The 22,162-nt window shown below is 41.7% G+C and overlaps 1 protein-coding gene across 2 annotated transcripts in view; it reads left to right on the forward strand.

The window, feature by feature from the left end:
* Positions 1-20,928, forward strand: part of si:dkey-82f1.1 (DENN domain-containing protein 2A) — a 118,463-nt gene extending 97,535 nt beyond the window's left edge. For both annotated transcript variants that reach the window (XM_067999666.1, XM_067999665.1), the window contains exons 15-20: positions 9,506-9,683; positions 12,056-12,097; positions 12,927-13,038; positions 15,583-15,822; positions 17,318-17,404; positions 17,638-20,928. In XM_067999666.1, coding sequence (XP_067855767.1) covers positions 9,506-9,683; positions 12,056-12,097; positions 12,927-13,038; positions 15,583-15,822; positions 17,318-17,404; positions 17,638-17,669 — 691 coding nt within the window. In that variant the 3' untranslated portion in view covers positions 17,670-20,928. The remainder of the gene's footprint in view (positions 1-9,505; positions 9,684-12,055; positions 12,098-12,926; positions 13,039-15,582; positions 15,823-17,317; positions 17,405-17,637) is intronic.
* The last annotated feature ends 1,234 nt before the right edge of the window (positions 20,929-22,162 follow it).

Here is a 22,162-nt window from a genome sequence, read left to right on the forward strand (position 1 = left end):
TCGGGAGGGAGGTCAGTCACTGAAATCTTTTAAGGAGGTTGTGAACCTCCATTTTACCAGCATTATTATTTTTAACTCTTGGGGGCCGGGATTCCTGAGCCTTCTGATTCACGCCATGTAAGAGGAGGCGAGAAGGTCCGGATCAGCAGGTAAGTGCCTTTATTGCACTGCTTGTGGGCCAGGAGGAGCAGGAGTGTTTCATCCAGGCCCAACAAGCTTACCTGCCGCGATGGGACCCCCGCGAACCCCCCCCACCAATGACTGATGACGTCTGGGAAACCCATACCGACATTCCATGTGATTGAATATAAGGCTATGAAAGAAGGAACGCTAGCAGGTGAAAACTAGGAGTGTAAAGGGCACTGCACTATCTCATGGCATTTTAACACAGCGAGAGGAAGGTGGTTGTAAGGGGCAGGACTTCATCACCATAGCTTGTTGTTCCAAAACCACAGCCAGTATCTAGTGTTGTTATTTATCTCAAATAGTGGCAGATATGCTTAGTACAATCCATTCTTCGAAGGTTTGGCTGTCTCCTCTCACCTTGCCTGACCTGATAAGGTCATTAAACATTTTATGGTATTGAGTGGTGGTGCACCAAATACTAGAATGGGCACTGACTGCTCTCACGACCTCCTTCTACCTGTCCACTACTGCTCTCCTTGGTGCCCTCAACCAGTCAGTACCAAATAGTCTTCTGCAGGAGTACTTTGACATCTGCATCTGTAAATTATGGATAGTGGGAGGGCTCTGTTTCCTGAGCAGACCTATCTAACATTTCCAACCAACAAACCTCCTGGTTTGCAGAAAATAGTATTTTCGTTATGCCTGGCCCTGACCCTTTAAGCTGCTGCAGGCTTTTAGGAGCTCCCAGTGAGCAGCGTTTCCAGAGCCTGGAGCTTGTCTACAGTATTCTAATCAAACTTACCCAGAAACTACAGAGCAGTTAGTGCTAGTCTGATCGGGAGAGTGGAAGTCTTACTGACTGTAGCCCTAATAATAAAGGATGACATAAGGACAGTGGTGAGAAAGGATCTTGGTTGGGAAGATCAGGAAGTAGAATCAGTCTGGGTGGAAATAAGAAATAACAAGTGGCAGAAAACACTGGTGGGAGTAGTTTATAGGCCTTCTAACAGTAGTTATACTGTTGGACAGAATATTAATCAAGAAATAATAGCAGCTTGTAACAAAGGTAATGCAGTAATTGTGGGGGACTTTAATCTTCATACAGACTGGGCAAATCAAATTGGCAAAGGTATTTTGAAAGATGAGTTCATGGAATGCATTTGAGATGGTTTCCTAGAGCAATACGTCATGGAACCAACCAGGAAACAGGCTATTTTAGATCTTGTATTGTGTAATGAGACAAGGTTAATTAGTAATCTCACAGTAAAGGATCCTCTGGGGAAGAGTGATCATAATATGATAGAATTTCACATTGAGTTTGAGTGTGACATATTTAAATCTGAAACTAGAGTCTTAAGCTTAAATAAAGCCAATTAAATAGGCATGAGGGGCGAGTTGGCTAAGGTAGATTGGGAAATTAAATTAAAGAAATATTCCAATATTCTCAACAAATATACATTCCATTGAGAAATAAAAACTCCACGGGAAAAATGATCCACCCGTGGCTAACTAAAGCAGTTAAGGATAGTATTAGATTAAAAGAAGAGACCTGTAATATTGCCAAGAAAAGTAGTAAGCCTGAGGACTGGGAGAGTTTTAGAAACCAGCAAAGGACGACCAAAAAATTGATGATAAGGGAGAAAATAAAATACGAAAGTAAACTAGCAAGAAATATAAAAACAGATTGTATGAGCTTCTACAAGTATGTAAAAAGGAAGAGAGTAGCAAAAGTAAACATTGGTCCCCTAGAGGCTGAGACAGGAGAAGTTATAATGGGGAATCAGGAAATGGCAGATGCATTAAACAAATATTTTGTATCTGTCCTCACAGTAGAAGACACAAAAAGCATACCAGAAACAGTAGGGAACCAAGGGGCTAATGAGAGTGAGGAACTTAAAGTAATTATTATCAGTAGAGAAAAAGTACGGGAGAAACTAATGGGACTAAAAACCCTTAAATCCCCTGGACCTGATGGCCTACATCCGAGGGTTCTAAAAGAGGTGGCTGCAGAGATAGTGGATGTATTGGTTATGATCTTTCAAAACTCCCTAGATTCTAGAACAGTCCCAGCAGATTGGAAGGTAGCAAATGTAACCCTGCTATTCAGGAAAGGAGGGAGATAGAAAACAGGGAACTACAGGCCTGTTAGCCTGACATCAGCTGGCGGGAAAATGCTGGAATCCATTATTAAGGAAGTGGTAACAGGGCACTTAGAAAATCATAATATGATTAGGCAGAGTCAACATGGATTTATGAAAGGGAAATCATGTTTGACAAATTATTAGAGTTTTTTGAGGATGTAACTAGCAGGGTAGATAAAGGGGAACCAGTGGATGTAATATATTTGGATTTTCAAAAGGCATTCAATAAGGTGTCACATAACAGGTTGTTACGCAAGATAAGGGCTCATGGGATTGGTTAATGGACAGAAAACAGAGAGTAGGGATAAATGAGTAATTTTCAGGTTGGCAGGCTGTAACTAGTGGATTGCCGCAAGAACCAGTGCTTGGGCCTCAGCTGTTTACAATCTATATTAATGACTTAGATGAAGGGACTGCGTGTAATGTATCCAAGTTTGCGGATGATACAAAGTTAGGTGGGAAAATAAGCTGTGAGGAGGATACAAAGAGTCTGCAAAGAGATATAGATAGGTTAAGCGAGTGGGCAAGAAGCTGGCAGATGGAGTATAATGTGGGGAAATGTGAGGTTATTCACTTTGGTAGGAAGAATCGAAGAATAGAAAAACAAAATATTTTTTAAATGGTAAGAAACTATTAAATGTTGGTGTCCAGAGAGACTTGGGTGTCTTGGTACAAGAAACACAAAAAGTTAGCATGCAGGTACAGCAGGCAATTAGGAAAACAAATGGCTTGTTGGCCTTTATTGCAAGGGGGTTGGAGTACAAGAGTAAGGAAGTCTTACTACAGTTGTACAAGGCTTTGGTGAGACCTCACCTGGAGTGCTGTGTACTGTTTTGTTCTCCTTATCTAAGGAAAGATATATTTGCCTTAGAGGCGGTGCAACGAAGATTCACTAGATTGATTCCTGGGATGAGAGGGTTGTCCTAAGAGGAGAGGTTGAGTAGAATGGGCCTATACTCTCTGGAGTTTAGAAGAATGAGAGGTGATCTAATTGAAACATATAAGATTCTGAGGGGGCTTGACAGGGTAGAGGCTGAGAGTTGTTTTCCCTGGCTGGAGAGTCTAGAACTAGATGGCATAGTCGCAGGATAAGGGGTTGGCCATTTAAAACAGAGATGAGGAGGAATTTCTTCACTCAGAGGGTTGTGAATCTTTGGAATGCTCTACCCCAGAGGGCTGTGGATGCTGAGTCATTGAGTACATTCAAGGCTGAGATAGCTAGATTTTTGGACTCTATGCAAATCAAGGGATATGGGGATCGGGTGGGAAAGTGGAGTTGAGGTTGAAGATCGGCCATGATTTTATTGAATGACAGAGCAGGCTCGAGGGGCCTTATGGCCTACTCCTGCTCCTATTTCTTATGTTCTTACCCCATCACACTTTGAATGGCGATTGTGACACTGAAGAAATTCCAGGCTAATTAAAACAATCAAAAGCAGCAAAACCAGAAATATGCGAAGGGCAGTGAGTGGGTTTGTAAGTCACTAAAGTAACCCGGCAATATTGCTCAGAATTCAAATTTTAAAATCCTTCCTTGTGAAAATCATCTGGGAAATCCTATTTCATGTGACAATGATGCAACTGAGAGCAGAACGGTGCCTATAACATCATCAGAGCTCTTTAAATATACGTTGGATAAAACAGTTCGTCCATTAACTATCACTGGATGACTGACAAGGAATTGCAGAATCCATTTGAAGAGTGTAATTTACTCTTGTGGTTTATGAGATCATTTGAACCTTCGATTAGGTCACTGACCTGTAATTCACTGTCAGCCATTGATTGGCCTCTACTTTAATGCCCACTCCAATCTGCCAATCACTATCAGAACGAATTCTGTCAACTCAGTTGGAAGCCACTAGGTCGGGAGTATTTGTGGACGATTGCTTTCCACGGGTAGAAAGAAGTATGGGCTAATCCAATTAGCTAGAAAGTCAGCTTCCGTCAGCCATGCACATTACTGGTAGACAATGTTTAGGGAGAACATTGCATCCAGGACCTCTCTACCTCCGAACTCCAAGATAGGAAATAATGAAACAAAGGGGAGATTTAAAAAACACTGACTTCCGATGAACAGTTTGATCTCTGTCCATGCCAGGAAGAATAAAACAAGATGAGTTTAGTTTCACCTGGGAGGGCCTGAAAGGGAGTTGTGTAGAAATGTTTTGTTGCTATTTTACCGTTTCCTTCTAGCAAGTGATTCTATCTCAGTTTGGAAATTAATTTTTGAATAGTTTGGCGCAGTACGCTTTGTTGATGGGTGTAATGGGCTCTTCCATCATGTCCATGCCCTGCCCATGGTTTTACAGTGCCCTTATTTATGCTTCTTATGTGAATAAACACTGTTACTAAGTTTCAGTTTCTAGAATATCTCTGGAAGAGAGGAAAAATTGTGTTCCAAGATGAAGGAGAATGGATTTGTTTTTTTAACCAAATAATTTAAACCCCGAGCCAATAATTAAAGGAAATTTACAGAAATAAATTTTTAACGACGTAGATAAAAATATAAATAGGAATAAAATGTGCAGTTTAAAAAAACATTTTTGCAAGCTCCTTTTAAGCTCTAGATCCTTTAAAATCTGGTTAGTTGTATTGCTTTGTGCGCTAATCATTAATGTGTCAGACATTCCAGCCTCAAGTTAGTTCTTAGAGAGTCTGGAAGGAATGCTGTTATATCTGTTTTTTCACATCACTATGGAAACCTCATCAAGGCTGCAGAGAGAACTTGGTGTCCAATTGGGTTCATTTCAAATGGGTTTCGTTTTACTCTATATGGGGTGATGCTAAAAAAGGTTGGCTGCAGCCTGTGAGATCTGAAACTAACATTGGAAATCTTTTGCACAGGATCCCGTCTATGGCACAATAACAGAGAGCTGTGCTCAGTCAGACGCCAATTACCATTAAAACGTCTTCACCTGTGGAATGCAGCTCAACACTTGTAAAGCTGTCTAAAGTTTGTTTTTTTAAAACATTAACAGTCTTAAAGGGAAAAAAATCGAGTTAAAGGCATATTTGCCAGGCCGGGGGTGGGGGGGGGAGGTGGAGGTGGTAGAGAGGGAGGGCAGAATGTAGTATTAGCACAAATGTTGGTGATGGTGCAGATACAGATACAAGGGATGTCAGCATCATCAGTGCTTTTAAGATACAAAAAGTAAACAGGCAAGTGTACAATACTGAGAGAAACAAACACACTGCTGCTACACTCCCTTCAATTTGGAATTTTCCTCCAAAGCAATGACAGTAAAAGAGGGGCTCAGAACTAATAATTAATCATTCCTATCTGTTGTTTCACATCAATAGAATGTCTGTTGAAAATGAAACATTACTATAGTACCACTGAGCTCTCTTTCTTCTGGAAATCACATTTAGGATATAGGCAAGGAATGATGGAAAATGCAGCTTTTACCCCAAATACGGCCCTATCAAAAACTACAATGAACTTGAATAATAGTAAAACCTGCAAATAGGCAGAGAGCGTTTGTATCCCATTGAGTGCTCTTCAGATTTATAACACTGCTTCAAAATGTAAAGTTGCATGCTATATCCAATTTTTTAACATACTCAACTCAAATTAATTCCAGTTGAATTAGCATGTAACATGCGCATGTCCACTTCCCAAAAGCTCATCACAATTGTCTTTTAATTGGAAGCATTATATATGCATCCGTAACACTGAATCCCATTGCAGTCACCCTATCTGAGATCGGCTGGCTCAGCACAGACCAGATATCAAACTTTTGTTACCATTATCTTAATGCACACTGATCAGTGACTATACTGACCAGCGACTATACTGAGCAGCAGACTTGGCCTCCTCTTTCATCTAGGCTGGAGCGAAGAGCAGGCTGTGGAGAACTGGCTTGAGGTTCAGATATCCAGAGTGATGCACTTAAACCTGTGATGATTGGGAGGTTTTCAAATTTGATAGAGTGCTGCTGTTTTCCTTCCTGGAACATCTGCAGAAATGATCTTCTCCAGCTCTAAAGAGGATGAGTGTTGGAAACTAGAATTCAAAAAATGCAGAGAATGGAATGAAACGTGGAAATAGAATCACATTCTCAGAAAATAATTGACAGAAATATGGACTTACATCGAATTTACAGCACAGACAGGCCATTCGGCCCAACAGCTCTATGCAGGTGTTTATGCTCCATATGAGCCTCCTCCCATTTTACTTCAGCTCACCATATCAACATATTCTTCTAGTTCTCTCTCCCTCATGTTCTTATCTGGCTCCCCCTAAATGCCTCTATTCTATTCGGCTCAAGTACTCTATGTAGTAGCGAGTTCCACATTCTAACCACTCTCTGGGTAAAGAAGTTCCTCCTGAATTCCCTATTGGATTTATTAGTCACTATCTTATATTTATGACCCCTAGTTTTGGACTCCCTCACAAGTGGAAACATCTCTACGTCTACCTTCATAACAACCCTTCATAATTTTAAGGACCTTTAAGGTCTCCTCTCAGTCTTCTCTTTTCTAAAGAAAAGAGCCCCAGCCTGTTCAGTCTTTGCAGATAGTTGTACTAATACTTAGTTTTGTACAAAGATGTCAGGGTTTCTTACGAAATAGGGTCCGGGTAGCTTGGTAGCATTCGGAATCCAGTGCATTCCTGAAATTGTAGTGAACTGATGATTTTGCTCGCTGCCCACAGTGGTGCCAGCTGCTGGAGCTTCATCACAAGATGGTGGGACACGAGTGTGTAAACATTTCCTGCTCAAATGTGGTGCTCCCACACGGTGGGGGGTGGGAGGAGGGGTAACAAAATCAACAAGTGAATCAACAGCCTTCTGTGTGATCCCCACTCTGTTTCATTGCCCCTCCTAGAGGCAGATGGCTGGAAACAGGACATCCACCAAACTGTTCCCATCCAGGGAGTGGGATGTGGCACCAAGAGAAGGCACGGCCAACTGAATAAGAAGGGGGAAGTGGACCTCAAAATAGACAAAAATACAAAGCTGGGAACTAAAACATTGTGGCTAATACTTGGAGGAAAAAGAAAAATACATAAAATGTGCAGACCAGAATAGATGACTATACAGGAGGAGTGGTACTCCCATCATGGTTGCATTATCTGTGATCAACTGCCAGCTCTTACACAACCAGCATGAACATGGAAATCATAACTCGCCACAATTTCAAAATTCAATAGAGACATATGTCTGGGACCCTCCCTCTCCCAAATAGTACCTACATAGTGTGAGGGAGGGGCTACAACTTCAAACAGAGCTGATTCATGCCATGCACCTTTTAGTTTAAATCCCTGTGTAAGAAGCAGGCTGATGAGCTCGGGGAGAGGAGAGGGAGTCTTGTTCTGCCAAGTCCAGTTCGCTTTTTGCAAATTCTGATGTTCCAGAATCTAATGGGAAGCAGCTGTTCTAATATTTTTGCTGTCCATCATCCTGAGGCACTGTCACATAAACACTGCATTTAACTCAGCTACAAACACAACCCGGCCTTTCACTGGGAACCTTGCCCACTTCTAATGACGCATTTAAGTGAAAAGAGTAAAAGAAGGAAAAAAAACAGCAAACAATTGTCTTCAACATTAGTGATTGCTGTGAGTCAGAGGAGCCTGCTCCACATCCAGAGACAACTCTGCGCTATCTTGCAGTTAATTACAGGACAAAGGCCCAGCTTAGTGGTTTAACCTCATAAACTGTGTGAGCAAAGTGGTAAATCCGAGGTGGAATTACTGTATTGTATTCACTGCGACATATTGGATATTATGGTTATAATATATACATACTATTCAAGCCACTGCATCAATATGATACTGGTGTAAAAACATTATTCCGTTGATTTTCCCAGTGTCTCACTGTAAAACCTCATTAAATCTTGCTCCCAAATTACAAAAACCTGAGCCTTAAGTTCATTGTGACTAAAATACCGATTTATTGCATATATCAGCAAATTTTCTCATTAGATCTTTTTGTGTGAATTTCTGAGCTCTTCAAATTGGTGGAAAATAGTGCTGGGGAATAGAAACATACATAGAAAATAGGAGCAGGAGTAGGCCATTCGGCCCTTCGAGCCTGCTCCGCCATTCAATATGATCATGGCTGATCCTCTATCTCAATACCATATTCCCACTCTCTCCCTATAACCCTTGATGCCTTCTGTGTCTAGAAATCTATCTATCTCCTTCTTAAATATATTCAGTGACTTGGCTCCCACAGCCTTCTGTGGTAGAGAATTCAACAGGTTCACCATCCTCTGAGTGAAGAAATTTCTCCTCATCTCAGTCTTAAATGTCCTACCCCATATCCTGAGACTGTGACCCCCCCCACCCCCCCCCCCCCAGCCAGGGGAAACATCCTCCCTGCATCCAGTCTGTCTAACCGTGTCAGAATTTTATACGTTTCAACGAGATCCCGGCTCATTCTTCTAAACTCGAGTGAATACAGGCCTAGTCGACCCAATCTCTCCTCATACGACAATCCTGCCATCCCAGGAATCAGTCTGGTGAACCTTCGCTGCACTCCCTCTATGGCAATTAAATCCTTTCTTAGGTATGGACACTTTCCATTTTAGATATGCAGTGTGAGCACTAATAAACATGGTTAAATGCAGAGTAAAGCTCTCTCTAATTTGCACATTCAAACACAACTAAGAAAGTCATCCCTTATTGCACTAGCAGGACATTTTTAATTTTTCCACCTGCGGACTGAGTGCGATAGCCAATTTTGTGTCAACTAATGCCAAATTAGTGGCCCATGTCCACTGGGACCTGGGTTAAGACTATCCAAACTCACTCGCATTGTATTATTACAACCAGCAGATACATGACTTTCATCCCACCCGCCAAGGCTGGACTTAAATGCAGGGGTGAAAGATTAACCCATTGCAAGGATCTGTGTGTTTCTGCTGTTGGTGGAGATTGTAATGAGAGTTGATTGTGTCTTTAATGGTTGCCATGCTGTTGCTAGGTTCTCAGGAATATTGGTTTTATGACTTAATACCTATAGCATTACCATGTTATTGACTGAGAAATTAATTATCATGAATATAAGTGGATACTCAATTCAAAGTAAAGTTAAAGAGGTCCATTTTGTAATACTTTTCATCCTATTACACAGACCTTAACACCATCATGAAACAAGGGTATTTTTTTGCTGGAATGCTGGTTTTGTGTTTATCAGGATTGAAGAAGCAATTGTGTTAAAAGCCAGTTACCAGAAAGGCCCAGTATCAATGAATGCAGAGTTTTTAAATTGGTGTTTTGTTCTCTCTTGCAGTACCCTATCCAAGTGCTGCCATGCAGTGATGGCACTTCTGTATCCTTTTGCCTGGCAGCACACCTACATCCCTGTACTACCTCCATCCATGATTGATATAGCCTGCTCTCCCACTCCATTTTTGATAGGACTTTTATCCAGCTCCTTGCCCAAGTTGAAGGATCTGCCGCTCGAAGAGGTAAGAGGCAGTGCTACTTTCGGAGACTGAATGGACGTAGGAAGGAAAAGTGGGCGATATATGTGCTCAAGGGATGATATTGAAATAACTAAGGTTGAAGTTGAAAGAGACCTAGGAGTTTTAGTTAATTCACGCGCAACATGTCCAACCAATACACAGCAGCAATAAACAAAGTCAATAGAACGTTGAACTACATAGTCAAAACAGTAGAAAACAAGGCAAAAGAAGCCATGATGAAACTATATAATGCTCCGGTCAGACCACACTATGTCCAGTTCTGCTCACTGACACAAGGAAGACATTCATTGGAGGCAATGCAGGGAAGAGTCATGAGGCTGATCCCTACTGTCAAAGGTCTGAGTTAAGAGGAAAGATTGGACTTTGCAGCTTTGAAATGAAATATCTAAGAGGTAATCTTACAGAAGTATACAAGATAGTTAATGGTATGGAAAAAGTAAATATGAACATTTACTTCAAAGTAAATTGCTTGAGAAGGACAAGGGCACAAAGTTCAAACTATTAATAGGCAAATTTAGGACCGAAATGAGGAAGTTCTTTTTCACGCACACAATATTCACACATGAATGAAATTTCAGATACAGTAGTGGAGACAAAAACCCTGGAATCATTTAAGGACCAATCGGATATTGCAAAAGGGGGACTTTAGGTTATGCCTAGATGGATGATCTAAGAAGGGCCGAATGGCTTCCCTCATCCGTAATTATCTTGTGAATCCCTGGGTCTCCAGACTGCTTGGGAGCACAGAATGCCTCATGTAATAGAGACTTAGGATAATATGAGGATTTTCATTTAACCATGCACTGTGAGGTTAGCACACTATCCTTTCACCTCTGGACCCGTCTTTGAACCTAGCCCACACTGCCAGCTGTAGGGAGCACTCTTCTGAGGTTGAGGTTATAATGTGAAATAAGTATGGAAGAAAATGCAATTCAGTCTATCAAACCCAATCCTTCTAATAAGGCACATGACTCATGCAATGTAAAGGGAGCTATACTTTGCATCTATCCCGTGCTGACCTATCTGGAAGTGCTGATGAGCCATTGTTGAGACAGTTTTTCTCTGCATCTAATTCGTGCTGAGCCTGATATGGGGAAAATGTGATCCAAAAATCACCAAGCAATAGAAAAAAAAAATGTTGTTTGAAAAGAGTTATGGATAATAAATAGAAGGTTGCTCACTCTGTTATCAATTCTATCAATAAAAGGGCTTTATCTTTCAGAGCATCATTTTTACTGTTGAAAATGTAATAAAATTCATGGAGAAGATAAAATGTAGAGTGACACTGTGAAGATGTCATGCACAGCGCATTGATGCCCTAGCACACACTGCCATGGAGTGGTGGGGCGCAGGTCAGCTCCCATGGTTTCCTACAAACTGAGCTCCCAGTCTCCTGCTGTACATTCTGAGGAAGGTAACAAGCCAGGGCCTGGTACATCTCCTGCCGAGGGAAAGAGGAAAGATCAGTGGCTACCTCACCCCTTGATGCTGAATCTTAGGAGGTGGTTATATCGTGAGAGTGGAAGAGGCCTGTACAGTCTTGTTCGTTAGGTAGAAGAGGGAGAAAAAGAGACACAAAAGAGGAAAAGACTAAAAAAAAATGTTCCCGCTCCAATTTGCTGTCCTGTCCTGAAAGTACAGTTCCTCAAATGCTGGCCACTTGGAAACCTCATTTAAGTGCCATTATTCAGGTGTGAATCTATTTGTTCCTGTCCATTATCCACACATGCAGGAACCACTGGATAATGATCAGGAATAAGAATTTATCCCCCTCCCTAGCCCAGGGGCACTGAGGACAATTGTTCCTTTTGAAATATGCTAACTCAACCCATGCGGTGGTTTGGACCTGAGACCACCATGGCTTAAATTCCACATTGGGACAGTGCTTTTACCCATTGAGCCTTCAACAGAATTAAAGTAGAGAGATTTAATAATGTAATCTTTGCCTTTCAGCCACACAGGATGGATATAAACTCAGATCCTAGAACTGCTATAACAGGCTGAATGCAACAACCATTCCCTCCCACAGTGAGGCAGCTCTCAGCTGTCACCTTTGATGTAAACTGAAGATTTCAAATCCATTTAAAAACATAAAATACCTCGTACAGCAAACAATGAGACATTTTGGGAAGTTGGTAGCGAACATTAAAAACAGCAGTAAAAACACCAGGAAGAGTTAGTCGCATATGGGTTGTGTCTGGCAAAAAATTGACCTCTCACTCCTAAAGGTATTTTGTAAGTTGGTGTTTTTCTCAGACACTTTGGCCAACGTTATTTTTATTGACAGGTAAGAGGGAAATAATGTCTGAAAAAGTGAATCATGGAGTGACGCTGCCTTTTTTTTCTTTTTGCAGGTGTTGGTGGTTAATCTTGGGGCAAACAAGTTTCTCAGACAGGTGAGTGCCACATCTGTTTCAGGCTGAAGCTGTAATGGTATGAAGCTGGTTAACTGGGACACCTGATTGCAAATGGTTCTGTTTATTAGATTGGCTGCGTAGAGGAAATTCCATGTGACATTAGAAAACCTTGTCCACACTCCCACAATGGAGAATGAGTGAAAAACCCACAGGAAAGGGATGAAGCATTCCACTAACTCTATCCTTTCCACCTCCCTCAATATTGAGATACAGGGCTAGATTTTGACTTTGTGTAAAACGGGTGATGGCAAATCAGCATTGAAGTTAATGGAAATAAAAATCAGGAGTGATGTAAAACAGGCTGCCGATTCTCCATCACCATTTTATACTAGCGCACAAAGTCAAAATCTACCTCATAGAGTGGTGGCACAGATTGGTGCCACTGACCCTAATGGCAGTCTCAGTACTGGCAATATCGATGTCACTGCCACAAGAAAGAAAGAATTTGTATTTATATAGCGCCTTACTTCTCAGGTTGTCCCAAATCACTTTACAACCAATGAAGTTTTTTGAAGTGTAGTCACTGGTTGTGTGTTGGAAAATGTAGCAGCCAATTTGCACACAGCAAGGTCCCCCAAAAAGCAATGAGATAAATGACCAGTTAATCTGGTGTTGGTTGAGAGATAAATGTTGGTCAAGACACCAGGAGAATTCCCCTGCACTTTATTGAATAGTGTCATGGGATTTTCACTGAGAGACAGCACCTCCGACAATGCAGTACTCGAGCGTCATTGCCACAAACCTGTGATGGTAACTAATGCAGCTGTTTGTTCTGCCAGCCGCTCACTGTTTCTGTTATTTGTGTCAGGTGGATGATGAGGATTCCATTCTACCGCGTAAACTGCAGGTGGCACTGGAGCATGTCCTCGAGATGCGGAATGAGTTGGCCAGTCAGGAAGAGGAGGATACGCTCCTGGATAGTAAGTGCAACAGGGAATCAGATAGCCTCTCTTCTAAAGCATTTGCACCCATCAAAATGGCACCTGACTTCGAAATGAGTGAGAGTAAGGAGATGAGAATGGACAGTAAACAGAAATTAAATGACGCAATGGGACACCAACCTGCCAATCAGATGATTGCAAGGTTGAGTCCCAAAACTACCTGTCATATGATTCTGCTTGGCCTTGTTGGAAGCAAGAACATCGGTTCTGGGCAAGATCCACTTGCACTATGGCAGTGCCATACCTGCTGTGGGAATGGGTGCTACGTTTTTGGTTTTTTACTCGGATCCTTCTCTCATGCTTCATGCCAAGAGGCATTCCCGTAAATGAGTGCCTGCTCCCTATAATACACCCAATATATGATAATATAGCAAGTCAAGGGGTCGAGCAGAAACTATTACCACTATACCTAGCTTGGTAGATGTGTCACAAGCCCTCCTTGTGATCTCCTGGACTTTCGAAAGCAGTAAGATCAATACCATCAGACGGTATGGAGCAGGTTTATTAATAATAACAGATAAGCAGTAGCAAAGACAATACAGAAAATTAAAGTAGTTTACACATTATGTCTATTTCTCAAATACATAAAATAATTATCAAATGTGATTTTTCACTAATATTTTAAAAAATATTATAGGATCTGAGCTAGCGCTCATTAACAATAAGTTTACACAAAGTCCCTTGCCTTTTTGCCCAGAGTCCTCTCACCTTTTTCCTTCATGCCTTCAGAAGAACTGGTGAACTAGGAGCATGCTCCTTCAGATCCCTGGTACCATTCGAAGTTCCAGCAAGAACAAAGGAAATAAAATAAAGCTGTCAATCAAACATACATTTAGACTTAGAGAATGTCTGCAGTATCTATCTAATAAGTATCAGACCAAGTCCATTTATCATCTGACTGCTTATGTCTTCAGTCCTAATGATGTCTGCAAATTCCTTGAGTCCGACTGCAGGAGAAAGCAAACAGCTATCAGTGATGTCAATCCAATGGTTTTACAATTAACTATTATTAACACCTAAAAGCCAACTGGTGTCATCTTAGCCAGTTTGTCTCTGGGAATAGACACACCAGCAGAATGAAATGCACAGCTCCAAGACTGGTTTGTTTCTTTTAAGTGAACCTGTTTTTAACCCTGAAAAGACTAAATGAAAATACACCATGGACAAATGCTGCATTTTGTGATGTGTCTCTCTTCCCCCTCAAATAGCTTCCTCATATGCAGGCACCCTAACTCTATTCAGATGGGATGAGGGGTGCTTCTGACCCTGTACATTGCTGTCAGCATCCACTGCAGCTGACTCTGCTGGACTAGTGAAGGATGAGCACCTTTTCCTAACTCTGGCCTCCTACTTTCTAAAACATTTGGCCATAACTCCTTCAGCATCTAAATCACCTATCAAAATATTCAACCATCAAAACCTCAAATTGCTTAGTTGTTGGAACCCTTATTTCTTTCATGCTTGTTCAAGTAGGATATTCCAACCAAACTCTGACCAAAGTGCTCCCTTTAAACCCCAGAATATGAGCAATCTTGCCCTTTGTGTACTAGCTGCTCTGTTCTAGATCCAGTTTCACTAAGGGTACACTCTGTACCACACAACCCCTTTGCCTCACATTCACTATGATTTGGTATAGGAACCGTGACATCTTTTCCATGTCCATGGTCACCACATAACCAGCAATGTCACACAGTATGGCCTCATCAATCACCCCACTGAATGTTCTAATCTATTACATTCTCCCCATCTAGCCACAATTTCCAAATATCCTCCAGCTCTATGACTAATTCTCTGAGTACCATGTGGAGCTTTTAAAATTTCTGCCTGCATGCTTCAGACACTGTTACATGAAAAAAGAACTGCACTTATTACAGTATCATATTCCATAGTCTATTGGGTTGATGCATGAAAATACAATGAGTGCTTTACCACAAAGTAACGGTACAAGTCTCTCAACCCAAATCCCTTTATCCCATGTATGGTCGCTTGCTAATAATTCAAAAGCCCTTAGGCATCCCCTTCTTTAAAATTTGTGATAAGACTAGGTTTAGTTAAATTATTCCATATTGAGTTATGAGCTGGATGAACCATGCCCTCACTTATTGCACTCACTATCAATATGCTTCCGTCCGCAGTTCAAGTGCGCATTGTGCTGATTCTGCTTTTCCTCTGCTTCATATTAAAGATTCTGTGTTCTTGCTTTTTCTCTTTCACATCAGCCTTGATACTGTGCTGACACTCCTTCTCAGCTGCCTCCAATTTCCTACATTTTTTATCACAGGAAGGTGGGTGAGGAAGTGGAACATACATAGCTGGTATAGTGCCCTCTGAATTCAACCCTTTCTGAGTGATCTTGAGAGATGGAAACAACTGGCATAACCTTGAAGGGCAAGATGAGGAACAAATTAAATGAACATGGGAAAACATATATAATGCTTAAACACATGCAAATGAGACATTATTCTTTTGGGTCCATCCAAGCCTCCCTAATGAATTGAGTTTTCTGTCCATTTCTTTTTCCAGATCCTGGCTCCCTTAATACCGTGGTATCTGAGACCTTTGTGCGTTTCTTTGTGGAGATAGTCGGTCACTACTCCTTGTACATGACTTCCAATGAAAAAGATGAAAGAGTTTTCCTGTGGGAGGCATTTCGCAAATCCATCACATCAAAAAGTGTCCGACGATTTCTGGAGGTTTTCATGGAGACACAGATGTTTGGGGGATTCATTCAAGATCGAGAGCTAAGGAAGCTCGGGGTCAAAGGTGAGGACTTGGGTCATGATACTGCCCCTTCCTTCCTCTCCTCTTCCCCCTGCCACTATTTAACTCATTCACATATTTTGTCAGTTAATCTTGCTACTTGCAAGAACAAATAATGTGTTCATAACAGATACAAATCTTTGCCCTGTCAAACTCTTAACATTTAATGAAATGTAATCAAACCCTTATCCAGACTCGTATCTGGAAGTGAAACAGTTACTCTCTGTTACTGGGAATAGGACATTTAGTAGCAAGAGATAATTGGAAGGAGATGAGTGAAAGGGTTCACCTCCACTGTGTAAATTTTCACTCGACACTCCCTAGGCACCTCTGCTGTGGTGCTGGCCACCTTCTTTGGATGGTTGCACAGCTGTTTATGCCATTTGCCATGAAGCCTGACTTGGTTATGAGAGTGACCTCCTTGTGCTAGTTTAGCTTGAATATGGTGGCTTTGGTGCAGAGACAAACATAGAGACACATTCACCTCATCTGGATGGTTTTTTTTAATTAAACTACAAAGAACATTGTTCAAACGGTCATTTAAGTTCTGGGATCCAGCTCTAGCTAAGACAAATGTGATGGAACCCATCAGCTATAGACTATGTTTGAATTAATATGCTGGGGCTGAAAATCCACGGTCCTTTTAATGTACTCCGAGAGTAACTCTTGTGGAGGTGTGCTGGAATTTAGGCTGGAATCCAGATACACCAGGCCCTGACCTTGATCAGGAGTTCCCACTTGTCCTTGTTGGGGGGTAAGGACCCTGCCATGGACTCCAGTGCCAGCCATTCCTGTGCCCCTCGGTGGGAGCAGATAGGGGCAGGATGGGCAGCCGGAATGCCCAGTGAAAGCAGGCATACTAGCATCTTAACAGGCATATGTGGAGACCACTTGGGATTCCAGGCCAGTAACACAGCCTGGACCCAGCATTACCAAGGATCTTTTATGGAAATCTTTTGGCCCCATTACAAAGGTCCGAAGGGGGGCACTAATATATTTTGGGGGGGGGAGATGGCAGGCACCCCCTGCACCCAGAACTGGCATCATTCCACCAGTTGTCCGGCTTCTGGGGGCAGATGGGCACGCTGGATGTGGCCCTAGTGACGTGGGCACCTGCCATTTGTGTATAAATTATGGGACCTCCCTGCCCCATGAATTTTGGCAGGATAAGCAGTGGAGGTCCTGGGTCGGGGAATAAAACCAGTTCCATTGAATATTTATTATTTAGACTTGTGTGAAGTCTGCCTCACCTCAGCCTGGCTTTCAGCTATCGTTGGCTGTTGCACACGTCTATGGGGGAGGTAGAGAAACAAGAAAAGGTAGAAGAAAGTGGGTGCATCCCAGTACATAGTACAACCCAGTACTTAGTCCTGGATGCGCCACCTGCAGATTTTCAGCCCTACTGTGCCAAGTCCGCAGGTAGTTCATAGAACATTGTTGTTTAAGGTCTAACACATTTGTACCCAATCCATAAGTAACTATTTTTTGTCTTTTGCAGGGCTATTTGAGGTTAGAGCACAAGACTACCTCGAAACTCTCCCTGGGAGTGAACAAAGAGGGATGAACCGATTTCTTAGAGGCCTAGGTAATGCATTTTTAATTTGCTTATGGAGTAGGACATCATTAAAAGTACTCGGATGATTTTCTATCAACTATCTACAATTTTCAAATCTTCTTCATAGTTTATTCTCTATGCTCGCTCTCTGTCATCTCCTGCGCAACTAGGTACTAGCTATTTTCCTATGTATTAAATGATTTCACACAGTTATTCAGGCTGTCAGTATTGTGAAAATTAATCAAATGTTTGTCCATTTCTAGGTAGTAAAATGAAATTCCTTCACAAGAAGTAAACAACTTTTGGAAGGTATCTTAATGGGAAACCAGGCTGAAGCCAGCACAGTCACCGTTTTTCTTTTATTCAGTGGTTCATTGATTTGAAATTGTCAACACAGCCTGTTACCCATTGGCAATGCAGGGAAGCTATTCCTTCAAAGCTATGCTCACTCTTAACGTGAAAGCCTTGAGGGGGGAATAAAACCAGTTCCATTGAATATTTATTATTTAGACTTGTGTGAAGTCTGCCTCACCTCAGTCTGGCTTTCAGTTATCATTGGATAAACATTACCTGTGGGATGTCGCACACAAGTCTATGTGGGAGGCGGAGCAACAAAAAAAGGAAGAAGCATCATTTGAGAGGGCTGTATGGTACAACAGACATTTTGCAGAGATGGAAAATGCCAGAAGATGGGGACGAAGAAAGAAGACAAAACGGTGGCCATTTGTAAATTTGTGAATTAAAAAAAAAACAATTTCAGACACTTTTTTTTCTCTACTCGAGATTTCGAACTCTACTGTCAATACTCAGGAGCCACAAGCCTTGCCCTGTTCAGTTTAGTATGACACATCGAGGCAACATAACTGCACCAGGATCGTGGAAACATCTGTGTTATCCTCTATGTAGCAAATTGTCAGCTGAGAGAACAGTGAGTTTGGGATTGTAATGTGGTTTTACCCTCAGGAGACCTGCTTTAACAGTACATTGATTGGTCAGTTGGCTGCAGCCTTGTACTGTAGATGTCTTGTGTTTGTGTGCTGGGCAGTGGGGGAAGAGTATGGCAGAGCTAGGTAAACAAAGACTTTTGCACTCCATGCTCGTTGACGGGGGCTAATACTCCGAAGGGGTCAGGTACAAAATGCATGTGATGCAGCCCAGCGCTCCCTGTATGTTATCCTCACCGTATATAAAACTCTCAAACCCCAAAACCACTCAACTGTATCAGTATGCAATGTACATAGTCCAAACTGCATGTCTTTGTAACATTTTAAATGGAATTATTGCCAAATCGGGCGAGTTGGTGGGTAATTTTACTTTGTGGAGTTGTTGGTTTGGGAGAGGAAGGATAGGGAAGCTGCACCTTGAGTATCCAAACTTATTTCACTTAAAACCATTAAAACCCATCACAAAAGACTTATTTCACCTTTCCAGACTTAAACCAACTGTAAATCTGTAAATGTAACTACTGGCCACCTCTCCAGTTTAAATAAGCACGTCCCAGCAACGGTACACATCCGAGGGTTTATTACTATGCAGCAGCTGCCATTTTTATTGAGTTATTCTCCTGTATACTATTATACACAGGAAGTAGCAGGGTGGGTTTGAAAGAGTTCCTTCTGGAATTGGTCTCAGCCAGCCTGGTCCCTATACAGACCATTAGATTGTGATTCTTTCAAGCAGGAAATGGTGTGCCATAGAATTTTGTTACAGCTACAAAATCTAAGACTTTTATGTTGTACATTGCAGAGCACAGGAAAGCCAAAGTTTGCAACTACACACAAGGAGATGGATTACAACAGAGAGTCTTAGAACAGAGGAGAGCAATTGTCTCATTGAGCACAGGCTGCAGTCTCTATAGTGTTACCTGTGGAGGTGCAGTACAAGGAACTGCTGTGCCACGATTCTCCCATGCAGAGGTCTGAATGAGAAAGCAGCTGTGTTCATCAATACTTACATGTTGCTGGGCTGACTGTTCAACCTTACACATCCAGACTGGCAACCAATGTAATAAGAGACCGTACAATACAAAAATAAGCAGTGCTGTCACAGAATATTAACAATAGACAGAGGTCAAATCGTAAAGCAGCTATGAGAACTGAAATAGATATGTTAAAAGGGCACTGATGTTCAAACCACTGTATTGTAGCTTTTGGGCAGGAGTGTGAGAATACTCTAGTTTAGCATAGATACATAGTATTACCAGCTTGATCACTATGTGACTTTTAGTTCACGAATTCCTATTAAAGGAAATTTTAGGATGATGCTAGTCCTTTAGAAGCATTCCCACTGTTTAATGGCATTGAACAAATCAGTGCAGTACTTATTATGGACCTGCTCAGTTTTAATTAGGGCAGAGCGTGCACAAACATCCTTGGAAAATCAGCCCTTGGGCCTGATCCCTGAGTGCACTAAAGATGATTGGGTTTCACATTTGTCATCACATGTCACTCCTTAGCTGAGTGGGCTCTCAGATGAGTGACCTGCTGCCAGCCCTCTGCTTTTTAAACTGGCCATTAAGAAATGCACAACAGCATCAGCTTGGGGAGGGAAGTCACTAATTCTCTGATTTTATTCTCCCAGCTCTGTGAGGGAAGTGCTTTAATGGTGCTCAACTCCTCCCCTCCAGACCCAGCTGAGATTGGGAACTCATTGGGTGGAGAGCTGCAAACACAATTCCAGTTATGATCACTTTGGTGCTGTACACTAGTGGGTCAATGTGCTCTATTACTAGGCACAGCATACCTTACAGTGATCAGAGATTTGGACACTGAGTTATACTTTCAATTGTCTCCAATTTATGACATTAGGTGCAAGATTTCATTTTAAAAATCGGCTTGTGAAAAAGTAATACCATTTTCACAAAAATAGTTTTCAGTAGTAGAGGCAGGTTTTAAAACTTTGAGACTGGCTTTTAACAAGAGGCTTTATTACAAAATGTGCTGTTAGGTCAAGGACTAAACTGGAAAATCTTAGCCTTGAGTACTATCCAGCCCTTTCACCTGGACGAATTACTTTTCTGCAGGATGAGTCCACCATCACAGGAATAGCCACTCGGTGCTGTAAAGTGAAAGATAAAGGAACAATGATAGCAATAGAATGGCTGGGGGGGGGGGGGGGGGGGGCGAGGGAGAGATATAGAAAAGGACTGTAAGGAGCTCTGGATGCTGAGAGTCAGAGATTGTATGAGACAACCTGAGACTGTATAAACTAAATGATAAAAGTGTGTGTGCATACGCATGTCTGCAATATGTGATCTACACAGTGAAATAAGGAGGGTAATGTTTTGTCCATTAATTTGGGTATGGGATTTGGGAGCATAATTCAAAATAGCAGAGGATGATCCAAACTGAATGGAGTTCACTAAGGCAGGCTCCCTGACGGTCAACCCTTGTTCCTATACTGTGTAACATTATAAAACCTGGGATCCTTTCATGTAACTTAAAGAAAATTCTATTTATTTCAGTGACCTGATTAATCAAAATCTGTTTTGTTTGTGTTTTGTCAGATTAATTTTGTTGGGTATGGATGATCAATAAAAACATTTTTTAAAAATGCGTTAAATTGAAAGGCAGATCTCAACACGCAAGAAAGAACTCATCTTTCTATTGCGTCTTTCACAACCTCAGGACTTCCCAAAGCACTTTACAGCTAATGAAGTACTTTTTGAAGTATGGTTATCGTTGTAATGTGGAAATGTCGACAACCAATTAGCACACAGCAAAGCCCCATGAACAGCAATGAGATAAACGACCGGATAATCTGTTTTAATTATGTTAGTTGAGGGATAAATGTTGGCCAGGACACGAGAACTTTTTTGCTACGAAAAAAAAATACTTGTCCTGATTATACATTGGAACGCTGCCAAAAATGGCCATTAGAGATATCACAGAGTTGGATGGGCATCATCTGAAAACAAGGCAAGAGATAATCAAGGGCTTTTTATTCTATGCAGATGGAGCGCATCCTTTCCAGTGCAAAAGGTTGTTGATTATGTCCCACATGCTGCTGGTAAGGGTTGTCCTGTGCCACCTCCCCTCTCTTGCCCATCTTCTCCCTGATTAGGAGATTGATTTCTCCACCTATAGATGGAAGGTTCAATTCCTTTGTGATGGCCAAATCATGGAGGATGCAGCAAACCAATATAATTCTGGAGAACCTTGCTGTACTATAGGGCTCCCCCTGACCTATCCAGGCAATGTAAACAGGACTCAAGAATCCTGATAGTCTGCTGAACTATTTTTCATGTAGCCCTCAATGCTTCATTGTACAGTCCCCACTGCTTATAGCGGGTGTGTTCATGTGAACGCGATCTGCCCGCTACACCTTATGTCTGGTATAACTGTCAAAACAGGTAAAGACATTTATTATGAGAGGAAATGGGTTCCAGATCTTCATCACTGTCTAGTGTATTACATTTATTACATGTTTGTGGGTACCCCGCTCTCATATCAGCCATCCTAAACAATTTTACAACACCAAGTTATAGTCCAGCAATTTTATTTTAAATTCACAAGCTTTCGGAGGCTTCCTCCTTCGTCAGGTGAACGATGTGAAAAGATCAGCCATCCTGACATTACTCTGGCTGAGCAGTGCAGGTACCCTGAATTGCCTGAGAATAAAAGAAGCATGGATACTGCCCAGGTAGAATGCACTGACATACCATCATTCATTGTCTGCATATTTAGTGAATGAAATCCCTCCTGTTCATGAAGTCAACGGGGTTTTTAGATTAAAGCCTTTATTGCCACATAGGTGGCATAAATGGTGTGCTACACTTGGAAAGAGGCT

This window comes from Heptranchias perlo, chromosome 18 (assembly GCF_035084215.1).
Source record: "Heptranchias perlo isolate sHepPer1 chromosome 18, sHepPer1.hap1, whole genome shotgun sequence".
Taxonomy (NCBI): domain Eukaryota; kingdom Metazoa; phylum Chordata; class Chondrichthyes; order Hexanchiformes; family Hexanchidae; genus Heptranchias; species Heptranchias perlo.